Genomic DNA, 12,121 nt, shown 5'->3' with positions numbered 1-12,121 from the left:
AGTGGATTGTTTAGACATTTGAGAACGTGTTGAATTTTGGTTTCACAGCTCAAGTGAAAGACAGCTTCTCTGACTGTGCAGTATCTGAAGATTCAGCCAAGACTGTTTGGAGCTTGAGATTCTGATCACAGTCCCACAAACCACACTTCCTGCTTGACTCTGCTCATCTATTTGATCTTAAACGAAGATCCAATCGCTCCTCATTCTGCTCCAAACTGAATTGAAATGGCATCTCATTCCTCAGAGATCTATTTCTGGTAATTAATGGACCAGATACTGAGCTCCTATACTTTGGCACTGCCTCCCTAAAACTACCTCAGCTTGTTTAAACATGTTCTTTATATCACCCTATTCAATATCCTTCTTATTATTCATAGCACATCGTTCAATACTCTTTCACATCTCCATTAAATATGTTTTATATCACTGTATTCAATATCCTTTATATAACCCCATTCAATATCTTTCATACCACCCAATTCAATATCCTCATATCTCTCCATTGAATATCCATTGGCCATCTCTCCTGTTTCATATTTTCCTTCACGCCTCGGTAAAGAAGCTCTGGACATGGATAATGCTCAATGCAATTCTTAACTGATTTGTGTTGACAGCTTTCTCCTACCTCCAGTGGAATTAAATACAAAGTGTCCTGCAGTGTCTTTCATCGCGTAATGTCCCACATGATGAATGCAGGTTCCATTCCTAACAATGAAAGGAGAAAGCATGGAGATAAACTTTTTGGAGAACAGAACTGCAGTATTACTACAATCTGGCCACGTTTTAGACAGCAGCAAGCCAGAGATGTGGTGGTGAAGCAGTAATGAACATGGGATCTGGTAGTGGGTCTGTTGTGCTGGGTATCTAGTTGTCCATCTCTCGCTCCAAGGGATCTTGTGGTAAATCATCTATTGAGTGTCACGCACTGGGGTTTCTGGTGAAGAGTCTCTAATCCTGGGGCATCTGATGGTGAGTCTCTCGTGTTGTGGGCTTTGATGGTGAGATTCTAGCCCTGGGGCATCTGGTGTACTCTTGAATGTTGGGGATCTGACAGTGAGTGTTTCGTCCTGGAAGATGTGATTGTGGGACTCTGGTGCTGGAAGGTCTGATGGTGAATCTCTAGTTCTTTGGGATCTAGTGGAGTCTCCGGTCCTGGGGATCTGACGGTAATTCTCTGGCTCTGTTGGATCTAATGGTGAGACTCTAGTCCTGTATCCGATGGTGAGACTTTAGTGCTGGAGGGTCAGATTATGAACCACTAATGCTGGGGGATCGGGTTTTTACTTTCTGGTGCTAAAGATCTGACAATAGGTCTCTAGTGCTGCTGAATCTGTTGGTGGGTCGGTGTTGTAAGGGAATCTGTTGGCGATTCTGTATTGTTGCTGGATCTGTTGGTGGGTCTATATTATTAGGGTAACTGTTGGTGGGTCTGTATTGTGAGAGATTTTTAAAATGTATTTGTGGAATATGGGCATCACTGGCTGGCCAGCATTTATTGCCCATCACCAGTTGCCTTTGAGAAGGCAATGGTGAGCTATCTTCTTGAACCAGTAGCTGTTTGTTGGCCCATATTGCCTTGAGAATTCAGGATCTTGACTAGAGACAGTGAAGGAGCAGCAATATATTTCCAAGTTAGGATGGTGAGTGGCTTGGAGGGGAACTTGCACCCAGTGGTGTTCCTAAATATCTGCTGTCCTCCTCCTTCAAGATAGAAGGGGGTCATGGGTTTGGAAGGTGTTGCTTAGAATTATTGGTGCACTTCTGCCATGCATCTTGTAGATAGTACACAATGCTGCTACTGAGCATTGGTGGGGGAGGAAGTGGCTACTTGCAGGTGTGGTGCCAGTCACGTGGACAAGCTTTGGGGAGTCAGGAGGTGAGTTACTTACCAGAATATTCCTAGCCTCTGACCTTCACTGTGTTTATGTGGTGAGTCCAGTTAAGTTTCTTGTCAATGCTAACCCTCAGGCAGGAGAGGGGATTTCAATCATGGTAACACCATTGAATATCAAGGTGGTTAGATGGCTCTTATTGGAGAAGGCGATTGCCTGGAAATTTAGTGGCATGAATGTTACTTGCCATGTGCCAGCTCAAGCCTGGATATTGTCCAAACGTTGTTGCATGTGAACATGGACTGCTACAGTACATGAGGAATCACAAATTTGGTTCAGGTCCTGGAGGCAGTCAGAGAGGTCACGAGGTCACCAGGAAGCAGCAGAGCCTATTGGGATACGTGAATATACATTTTAAAGTATTTACTTTCAGGTTGGGTGTTGTTTAGCTCGTGGAGGCTGTCGGAGAGGTCACAAGGTTACATATTTGGGTGGTTGCTTTACATAAAACACTTCTAGGGTAGTGTCTCCCACCCATCGTCCACCTCTAACCAAACAAAATGTCCTGTGCATCGGTTGATAAGGTGACAAGTGTTTTCTTTCATGTTTCATTTTTTCAGCGATCTGTTTGGGAATTCAGAAGTAGTGGGAATGGAGGTCAGGGCAGTTGAATGTTCCCCCTGCAGTATGTGGGAGGTAAGGGTCGCCTCTGGTTTCCCTGCTGACCTCTTTGTGGGAAGTGCATCCAACTCCAGCTCCTCGAGAACTATGTTCAGCTAATTTGGGAGGTGGAGGGGGTTATTGAGAGGAGCTACAGGGAGGTAGTTACTCCACAGCCACATGAAGAAGGTAGATGGGTTACCGTCAGGGGTAAGGAAAGGGAGCTGGCAGGCGGTATATGGATCTCCTGTGGTGGTTCCCCTCAACAACTAGTATACCATTTTGGATGCTCTTTGGGGGTGGGGGGGGGGGGCGGGGTTGTTAAACTAATGCAGCAGGAGGATGAAAACCTGAATTGTACTTCCAATGTATGGGTGGTTGAGGGTAGTGAGGCAGGGGTAGGTGTACAGGCCGCAAGCGGGCACCGGCAGACAGGATGTTGGTGTGAAGTGTGTGTACTTCAATGAACGTGCAGCATGGGTTGGTGCCTGGGATTTCGATGTTGTGGCCATTTTAGAGAAATGGCGAGAGGAGGGACAGGAATGGTTATTGCAGGTTCCAAGATTTAGATGTTTCAGTAAGAACAGAGAAGATAGTAAAAAAGGGGGGTAGGACATTGTTCATCAAGGGTAGTATTACAGCAGCTGAGATAACATGTGAGACTCATCCACCGAGGTAGCTTGGGCTGACGTTAGAAACAGGAATGAAGAGATCACCCTGTTGGGAGTTTTCTATAGGCTTCCGAATTGTTCCAGGGATGTAGAGGAAAGGATAGCAAAGATGATTCTTGATAGGAGCAAGAGTAACAGGGTAGTTGTTATGGGGACTTTAACTTTCCCAACATTTACTGGGAATACTATAGTCCAAGTAGTTTAGATGGATCAGTTTTTGTTCAATGTGTACAGGAGGGTTTTCTGACACAGTATGTAGACAGGCCAACAAGGGGAGATATCATATTGGATTTGGTACTGGTAATGAACCTGGCCAGGAGTTAGATTTGGAGGTAGGTGAGCGCTTTGGCAATAGTGACCACAATTCAGTTATGTTTACAATAGCAAAGGGCAGGGATAGGTATATACGACAGGGAAAGAAGTATAACTGGGTGAAGGGCAATTATGATGTGATTAAGCAAGATTTAGGATGCAAAGGATGAGGAAGGAAACAGCAGGGGATGGACACACTTCAAGTGTGGAGCTTATTCAAGGAACAGCTACTGTGGGTCCTTGATAAGTATACACCTATCAGGCAGGGAGATAGTTGTCGAGAGAGGGAGCCATGGTTTATGAAAGTTGAAGCCCTTGTCAAGAGGAAGAAGGCATATGTGAGGATGAGACGTGAAGACTCAGTTAGGGGGTTTGAGAGTTACAGGTTAGCCAGAAAAGATCGAAAGAGAGGGCTAAGAAGAGCCAGGAGGGGACATGAGAAATTGTTGGTAGATAGGTTCAAGGAAAACCCTAAGGCCTTCTATAGGTATATCAGGAATAAAAGAATGACTAGAGTAAAATTAGGACCAATCAAAGATAGTAGTGGAAAGTTGTGTGTGGAATCTGAGGACATAGGGGAAATGCTTAATGAATACTTTTAGTCAGTATTCACATTGGAAAAGTGCAATGTTAGTGAAAATACAGAGATACAGGCTACAAGATTAGATGGAATTGAGGTTGACAAAGAGGAGGTTTTAGCAATTTTGGAAGATCTGAAAATAGATAAGACCCTGGCTGGATGGGATTTATTCTCAGATTCTTTGGGAAGCCAGGGAGGAGATTGGTCTTTATGTCGTTATTATCGACAGGAATAGTGCCAGAAGACTGGATGATAACAAATGCTGTTCCCTTGTTTAAGAAGGTGAGTTGAGACAACCCTGGTAATTATAGGCCAGTAAGCCTTACTTCGGTTGTGGGTAAGGTGTTGGAAAACGTTCTTAGGAGAGAGGATTTATAATCGTCTGGAAAGGAATAATTTGATTAGAGATAATCAACACAGATTTGTGAAAGGAGGTCATGTCAAAAAAACCTTATTGATTTGGAGATGCTGGTGTTGGACTGGGGTGTACAAAGTTAAAAAATAACACAACACCAGTTTATAGTCCGACAGGTTTAATTGGAAGCATGCTAGCTTTTGGAGCAACGCTCCTTCATCAGGGACTATCACCTGATGAAAGAGCGTCGCTCCGAAAGCTAGTGTGTTTCCAATTAAACCTATTGGACTATAACCTGGTGTTGTGTGATTTTTAACCTTATTGAGTTCTTTGAGAAGGTAACAAAACAGGTGAATGAAGGTAAAGCAGTTGATGTGGTGTATATGGACCTCAGTGAGGTTCCACATGGTAGGCTATTTCACAAAATATGGAGTTTCAGGATTAAAGGTGATTTAGCTAATTGGATCAGAAATTGGCTAACTGAAAGAAGACAGAGGGTGGTGGTTGATGGGAAATGTTCACTCTGGAGTTCAGTTCCAGTGGTGTGCCACAAGGATCTGTTTGGGTCCACTGCTGTTGTCATTTTTATAAATGATGTGGGCGTAGAAGGATGGGTTAGTAAATTTGCAGATGACACTAAGGTATGCAGAGTTGTGGATGGTGCCGAAGGATGTTGTAGGTTACAGAGGGACATAGATAGGATGCAGAGCTGGGCGGAGAAGTGGCAAATGGAGCTTAATGCGGAAAAGTGTGAGGTACTTCACTTCGGAAGAAAGGACCGGAATGTAGAGTACTGGGCTAGTGGTAAAATTCTTGGACATGTAGATGAATTGAGAGATCTCGGTGTCCAGGTGCATAAATCCCAGAAAGTTGCCACCCAGGGTTGATAGTGTTGTTAAAAAGACATATGGCATGTTGGCATTTATTGGTTGGGGTATTGAGTTTCGGAGCCACGAGGTCATGCATCAGCTGTACAAGACACAGGTAAGGCCACACCTGGAGTATTGCGTACAGTTCTGGTTACTGCATCATAGAAAGGTTATGGAAGCTTTGGAAAGGGTTCAGAGGAGATTTACGAGGATGTTGCCTGGTATGGAAGGATGGTCTTACGAGAAAAGGCTGAGGGAACTGAGGCTGTTTTTGATAGAGAGAAGAAGTTTGAGAGGTGAATTAATCAAGACGTACAAGGTAATCAGAGGGTTAGATAGGATGGACAGTGAGAGCCTTTTTTCTCGAATGGTGAAGGCTAATATGAGGGGACATAGCTTTAAATTGAGGGGTGATAGATTTAGGACAGATATCAGGGTTAGTTTCTTTATTCAGAGAGTAGTAGGGGTGTGGAACAGCCTGCTTGCAACAGTAGTAGACTCACCAATGTTAAGGGCATTTAATTGGCATAGGACATACATATGGATAATAATGGAATATTGTAGGTTAGGTGGGCATCAGATTAATTTTACAGGTCGGCGCAGCATTGAGGGCTGAATGGCCTGTACTGCACTGTAACATTCACACACACACCCCGACATATATATATATATATATATATATATTATACACACACATAAGTCTGTGGGGTGAACTTGCATTTGCAGATTCATTCTACTTTGTTCAAAAAGCACACAATCTGTAGGCAGTCAGTCCATGGGACATTGTATAAATTCCTACTTTGGAAATAGAACTAGTCTGATTAAAAATTGGGATACAGACAGACTCTAACCTCACACCTTTAATTGTCTGAGCTGAGATGTCACCACCTTTTATAAAATCTTAAGGTATCTCAGGAATGTGACTTGAAAGAAATTCTGAGATTTACATATTAATCAATCAAAGCCCATATCCCCATTCTAAATGATTAAGATTTAACAGCAATCTAGGTTTGTTCAATACATTGCATCAGTTGTATGGCATTTTGATCTTTTAATATAAATTCTGTGTCCTGTGATCCTGCCCCACTAGCTACTTGATGAAGGAGCGGTGCTCTGAAAGCTGATGCTCCAAATAAACCTGTTGGACTATAACCTCGTGGTGTATGATTTTTAAATCTTGTTAATCCCCGCACTTCACCCTGCACTGTCAGTTCCATGCATTACACAATTCCACACACTGCAAATTGCACTGTCAGTGCTACAGATTGTACACTGTATTGTCAGTTCCACACTCCACATACTGCACTGTCCATTAGATTAGATTACTTACAGCGTGGAAACAGGCCCTTTGGCCCAACAAGTCCACACCGACCCGTCGAAGCACAACCCACCCAGACCCATTCCCCTGCATTACCCCTTCACCTAACACTACAGGCAATTTAGCATAGCCAATTCGCCTAACCTGCACATTTTTGGATTGTGGGAGGAAACCAGAGCACCCGGAGGAAACCCACGCAGACACGGGGAGAATGTGCAAACTCCATGTGCAGACTGTTTAAGGAACAGTTGTTGCAAGTGATGAATAAATATGTTCCTCTGAGACAGGCAAGAAAGGGTAAGATAAAGGAACCTTGGATGACGAGAGCGGTGGAGCTTCTCGTCAAAAGGAAGAAGATAGCTTACATAAGGTGGAGGAAGCTAGGGTCAAGCTCAGCTCTAGAGGATTACAGGCAGGCGAGGAAGGAGCTCAAAAATGGTCTGAGGAGAGCCAGGAGGGGGCACGTGAAAGGCTTGGCAGAACGGATTAGGGAGAACACAAAGGCATTTTACACTTATGTGAGGAATAAGAGAATGGGCAGAGAAAGAGTAGGGCCGATCAGGGATAGCATAGGGAACTTGTGTGTGGAGTCTGAGGAGGTAGGGGAAGCCCTAAATTAATTTTTTGCTTCCGTCTTTACGAAAGAAACGAACTTTGTAGTGAATGAAACCTTTGAAGAGCAGGTGTGCACGCTGGAATGGATAGAGTTAGAGGAAGCTGATGTGCTGAAAATTTTGTCAAACATTAAGATTGAGAAGTCGCCAGGCCCAGACCAGATTTGTCCTCGGCTGCTTTGGGAAACGAGAAATGCAATTGCTCCACCACTTGCGAAGATCTTTGCATCCTCACTCTCCACTGGAGTCGTACCCGAGGACTGGAGAGAGGCGAATGTAATTCCTCTGTTCAAGAAAGGAAATAGGGAAATCCCCGGCAATTACAGACCAGTTAGTCTCACGTCTGTCATCTGCAAGATGTTAGAAAGGATTCTGAGGGATAGGATTTATGACCATCTGGAAGAGCATGGCTTGATTAAATGCAGTCAACACGGCTTTGTGAGGGGCTGGTCATGCCTCACAAACCTTATCGAGTTCTTTGAGGATGTGACTAGAAACGTTGATGAGGGTCGAGCTGTGGATGTGGTGTATATGGACTTCAGCAAGGCATTTGATAAGGTTCCCCATGGTAGGCTCATTCAGAAGGTCAGGAGGAATGGGATACAGAGGAACTTAGCTGTCTGGATACAGAATTGGCTGGCCAACAGAAGACAGTGAGTGGTAGTGGAAGGAAAATATTCTGCCTGGAAGTCAGTGGTGAATGGTGTTCCACAGGGGTCTGTCCTTGGGTCTCTACTGTTTGTAATTTTTATTAATGACTTGGATGTGGGGATTGAAGGATGGGTCAGCAAGTTTGCAGATGACACAAAGATTGGAGGTGTCGTTGACAGTATAGGGGCTGTTGTAGGCTGCAGCGGGACATTGACAGGATGCAGAGATGGGCTGAGAGGTGGCAGATGGAGTTCAACCTGGATAAATGCGAGGTAATGCATTTTGGAAGGTTGAATTTGGAAGCTGAGTACAGAATTAAGAATAGGATTCTTGGCAGCATGGAGGAGCAGAGGGATCTTGGTGTGCAGGTACATAGATCCCTTAAAATGGCCACCCAAGTGGACAGGGTTGTTAAGAAAGCATATGGTGTTTTGGCTTTCATTAACAGGGGATTGAGTTTAAGAGTCGTGAGACCTTGTTGCAGCTCTATAAAACTTTGGTTAGACTGCATTTGGAATACTGCGTCCAGTTCTGGTCACCCTATTATAGGAAAGATGTGGATGCTTTGGAAAGGGTTCAGAGGAGGTTTACCAGGATGCTGCCTGGACTGGAGGGCTTACCTTATGAAGAGAGGTTGACTGAGCTCGGACTTCTTTCATTGGAGAAAAGGAGGAGGAGAGGGGACCTAATTGAGGTGTACAAGATAATGAGAGGCATAGATAGAGTTGATAGTCAGAGACTATTTCCCAGGGCAGAAATGGCTAACACGAAGGGGTCATAGTTTTAAGCTGGTTGGAGGAAAGTATAGAGGGGATGTCAGAGGCGAGTTCTTTACACAGAGAGTTGTGAGAGTGTGGAATGCATTGCCAGCAGCAGTTGTGGAAGCAAGGTCATTGGGGACATTTAAGAGACTACTGGACATGTATATGGTCACAGAAATTTGAGGGTGCATACATGAGGATCAATGGTTGGCACAGCATCGTGGGCTGAAGGGCCTGTTCTGTGTTGTACTGTTCTATGTTCCACACAGAGAGTCGCCTGAGGCAGGAAATGAACCCGGATCTCTGGCATTGTGAGGCAGCAATGCTAACCACTGTGCCACCGTGCCGCCCATTCTAAACACTACACACTGCACTGTCAATTCCTCACACTGTACTGTCCGCTTCACACACTACACTCTGCATCGTTGATTCTGAATTAAGGTCAGACAGCAGAAATGTTAACTGTGCTTCTCATTCTCACTTGCCATGTCCCATAAATATTACCTAAATATCACTGGTAATTTTGAATCACTGGATATCACACTCACCGATCATATTGAAAGGTGCCAATGAATGTATTCGATTCCTCGGATGTTGATAATACTACCTTGTTAATTGTCATTACTTCCTTATATTGATTGAACCAGGAACAATTACAGCCAGTTGCAAGTGCAAACCATGTCCCAAGAAACTGAGGAAAAACAAGATAGTTAAAACTATAAAATATAGTTTAATACAACCACCTTTGTGTTGTATTAAACCCAAAAACATTCATTTGCATTTATATGACATCTTTAACATAACAAAAATTTCCAAATGTTACATAGGATTGTGATAAACCAAAGTATGGCTGAGCCACAGAAGGAACTATTAAGACATAAGTACGGTCAAAGTGGGGGTTTGAAGGATCACCTTAAAATGGTTCCAGAGCCAAGGGTTCCAGACATGTGAAGGCACACCCATCAATGGTGGGGCAAATTAAAGTGAGGAAGCTAAAGAAGCTAGAATTGGAAAAATGTAAATCTCTCAAAGAGTTGTGAAGCTGGAGGAGGTTCCAGCGGTTGGGTAGGCTGAGGTCATGGAGGGATTTCAAAAATCAGGATAAGAATTTTAAGTTTGAGACGTTGCTAATCAGAAGCATAAATCAGTGAGGATACTGGCAGCAAGGTCACAGGAGCCATGTTCTGGGTGATTTGGAGTTTCTGGCTGGGAGGAAGGATGTAGGATGCTGTCCTGGAGTAAGTTGGAATTGTCTGGTCTGATGATAACTACGGCACGAAGGACGCTTTCAGCAAGAGAGGGACTCAGCCAGATCTGAAATCAGTTATAGGGTTGAAAAGTAGCCAATTTATTGTTGTTGCAAAGATGTAGTTGGAAACTCATCTCAGATGAGATGTGACAGTTAAGTTGAGAACAGTCTGGTTCAGCCACAGAGGTTTCATGGGAGAGAGATGGAGTTGAGAATTTGGGAATGCAATTTGGACCAAAAATTATGATTCTAGTCTTCCCAAGGTTTAAGTAGGGGTGGTTTCGGCTCATCCAGCAATGGATATTGATCCTCAGGTCAAATAGAATCAAATAGTTATTCGGCCCATCAAGTCTGCTTCACCTTTCAATGAGATTGTGGTCTATCTGCTTGAAGCCTCAACTCCACTTACCCGTTTGACCCCTGTAACTCTCATTGATGAAAATCCCTCTAACTCAGCCTCGAGAACATTCAATGACTCAACCTCCATTGCTTTCTGAGGGGAGAGGTATCCAAAGTTTAACCATCTTCTGAGAGAAGAAATTCCTCCTCTTCTTCTCTGTTTAAGTGGGAGTGCCTTTCTTTTCAAGTGGGCCCCTGATTCCAGATTCCTACATCAAAGGGAACATCCTCTCCACATCTACCCCACCTCAGAATGGTACCTATTCCTTTATGATCACCTATTCAACATTTCCTTGTGATTAACTCCTTCATTCCAGGAACTGTCTAAGTGAACTATCCCGGCTTACGAAAGGAGACCAAACCTGCACCCAATTCTCAAGGTACAACCTCTATCCAATTGTAGCAAAAGACCCCTACCTTTGCACACATCCACTTGCCTGGATGGGTGCAGCTCCAACAACATTCTTGGTTGACACCATCCAGGACAAAGCAGCCCCGTTGATTGGAATACCACATCCACAGGCAGTCACACCCTCCACCACCAATGTTCAGCTGTTGCACCATCGACACTGCACTGCAGAAATTCACCATGGTTCCTTTGACAACACCTTTCAAATCAACACTCTGTACCAAAGACAAAGGCAGCAGATACACGGGAAACACCTACAAGTTCCCCTCCAAGCAAAACTCCTCATCCTGACTGAGAAATAAATTGCTGTTCCTTCACTGTGGCTGGGTCAAAATCCTGCAAGTCCCATCCTAAGGAAATTGTAGGTCAACCTACAGCACATTGTTCAAGAAGATGGCTGACCACCACCTACTGAGGGGTCTGGCAATAAATGCTGGACCAGCCAGAGATGCCCATATCCCATAATTGAATTTTAAAGAAAGGACTATAGTCTCCAAAATCTACTCCAAAATCAAATTTACTGTGCTAAATCTAACATCAATTACCTGATTTATATCAAAGTTTTCCTGAATCTGATCATTGGCAGTTTCACTCAGTGACTCAGCAGCTGCAGTTCCCAGGGAAAGCACAGCAACCAACAGCACAACACCGCACCTCATTTTCTCTGGTCAGTTCTGGTCTGATCCAAAACGGCAGAAATGAGCAATAACGTGCAGCAACAGAGACCTATGTAACTCAGGATTTCCCAATCCTGGATTAATTACGAGAAAGGATGGTCAAACATCTAGTGCTGATGTTTCTCATTAATCATTAATGACAGTTTAACCCAGAGACTATGAGACACAGTAAATCCCAAGGGAAGGTCAGAGATTACACAGGGAGAGGGTTAGTTCAGGTGGATCACACTTGGTCATTGGTTATTACTTGGTAATGTGTGTCAACTGGAAATTTCAAATTCTGTGAGTTTTTGGGCGCATTGGGGTTTGAGGTATTATATGGACCAGGGTGCCACATTACTATTGATAGTGAATTTCTCATTGAAAATTAGCTGGCAATAAATTATTGAGGAATTGCAAATCAACATTGAATGTTTGACCATTAAATAACGCTTCGGATCACATTTAAGAGCAACTGTGAGAATGTAATTCAATAAAGGGAACCAACATTTGGTTTCTCACCTCATGAATTCATCACACTCACCAGTCATCTCCATACTTGAGGGAGAGACAAGCTCTGCCCCAAATCCCCAAGGTCACATCAGGCAGCGTTAATTCCAGGTGAGCTGACAATGAGAATTCTGAGGGAGAAGGTAGCGAGAATTCCGACAAAGCAGACAGTGTAAATATTGAGAGAGTAGATAATGAGAATTCCGATAGAGTGGTTACAACATAGAGCATGACGGTACAGGAACAAACCTTTCAGTAACTGTCATTACTGATTA

The 12,121-nt window shown here is 43.8% G+C and overlaps 1 protein-coding gene across 1 annotated transcript in view; it reads right to left on the bottom strand.

The window, feature by feature from the left end:
* Nucleotides 1-11,383, bottom strand: part of LOC122564692 (protein AMBP-like) — a 40,227-nt gene extending 28,844 nt beyond the window's left edge. Inside the window, exons 1-3 of the mRNA XM_043719799.2 lie at nucleotides 11,226-11,383; nucleotides 9,172-9,314; nucleotides 626-705 (exon numbers count right to left, since the gene is read on the bottom strand). Coding sequence (XP_043575734.2) covers nucleotides 626-705; nucleotides 9,172-9,314; nucleotides 11,226-11,339 — 337 coding nt within the window. The 5' untranslated portion in view covers nucleotides 11,340-11,383. The remainder of the gene's footprint in view (nucleotides 1-625; nucleotides 706-9,171; nucleotides 9,315-11,225) is intronic.
* Between the last annotated feature and the right edge of the window lie 738 nt (nucleotides 11,384-12,121).

The sequence above is a fragment of the Chiloscyllium plagiosum genome, unplaced genomic scaffold (assembly GCF_037043375.1).
Source record: "Chiloscyllium plagiosum isolate Xiang-an unplaced genomic scaffold, Cpla_swu_hap1 HiC_scaffold_21, whole genome shotgun sequence".
Classification (NCBI taxonomy): domain Eukaryota; kingdom Metazoa; phylum Chordata; class Chondrichthyes; order Orectolobiformes; family Hemiscylliidae; genus Chiloscyllium; species Chiloscyllium plagiosum.
This window is presented reverse-complemented; position numbering and strand designations above follow the sequence as displayed.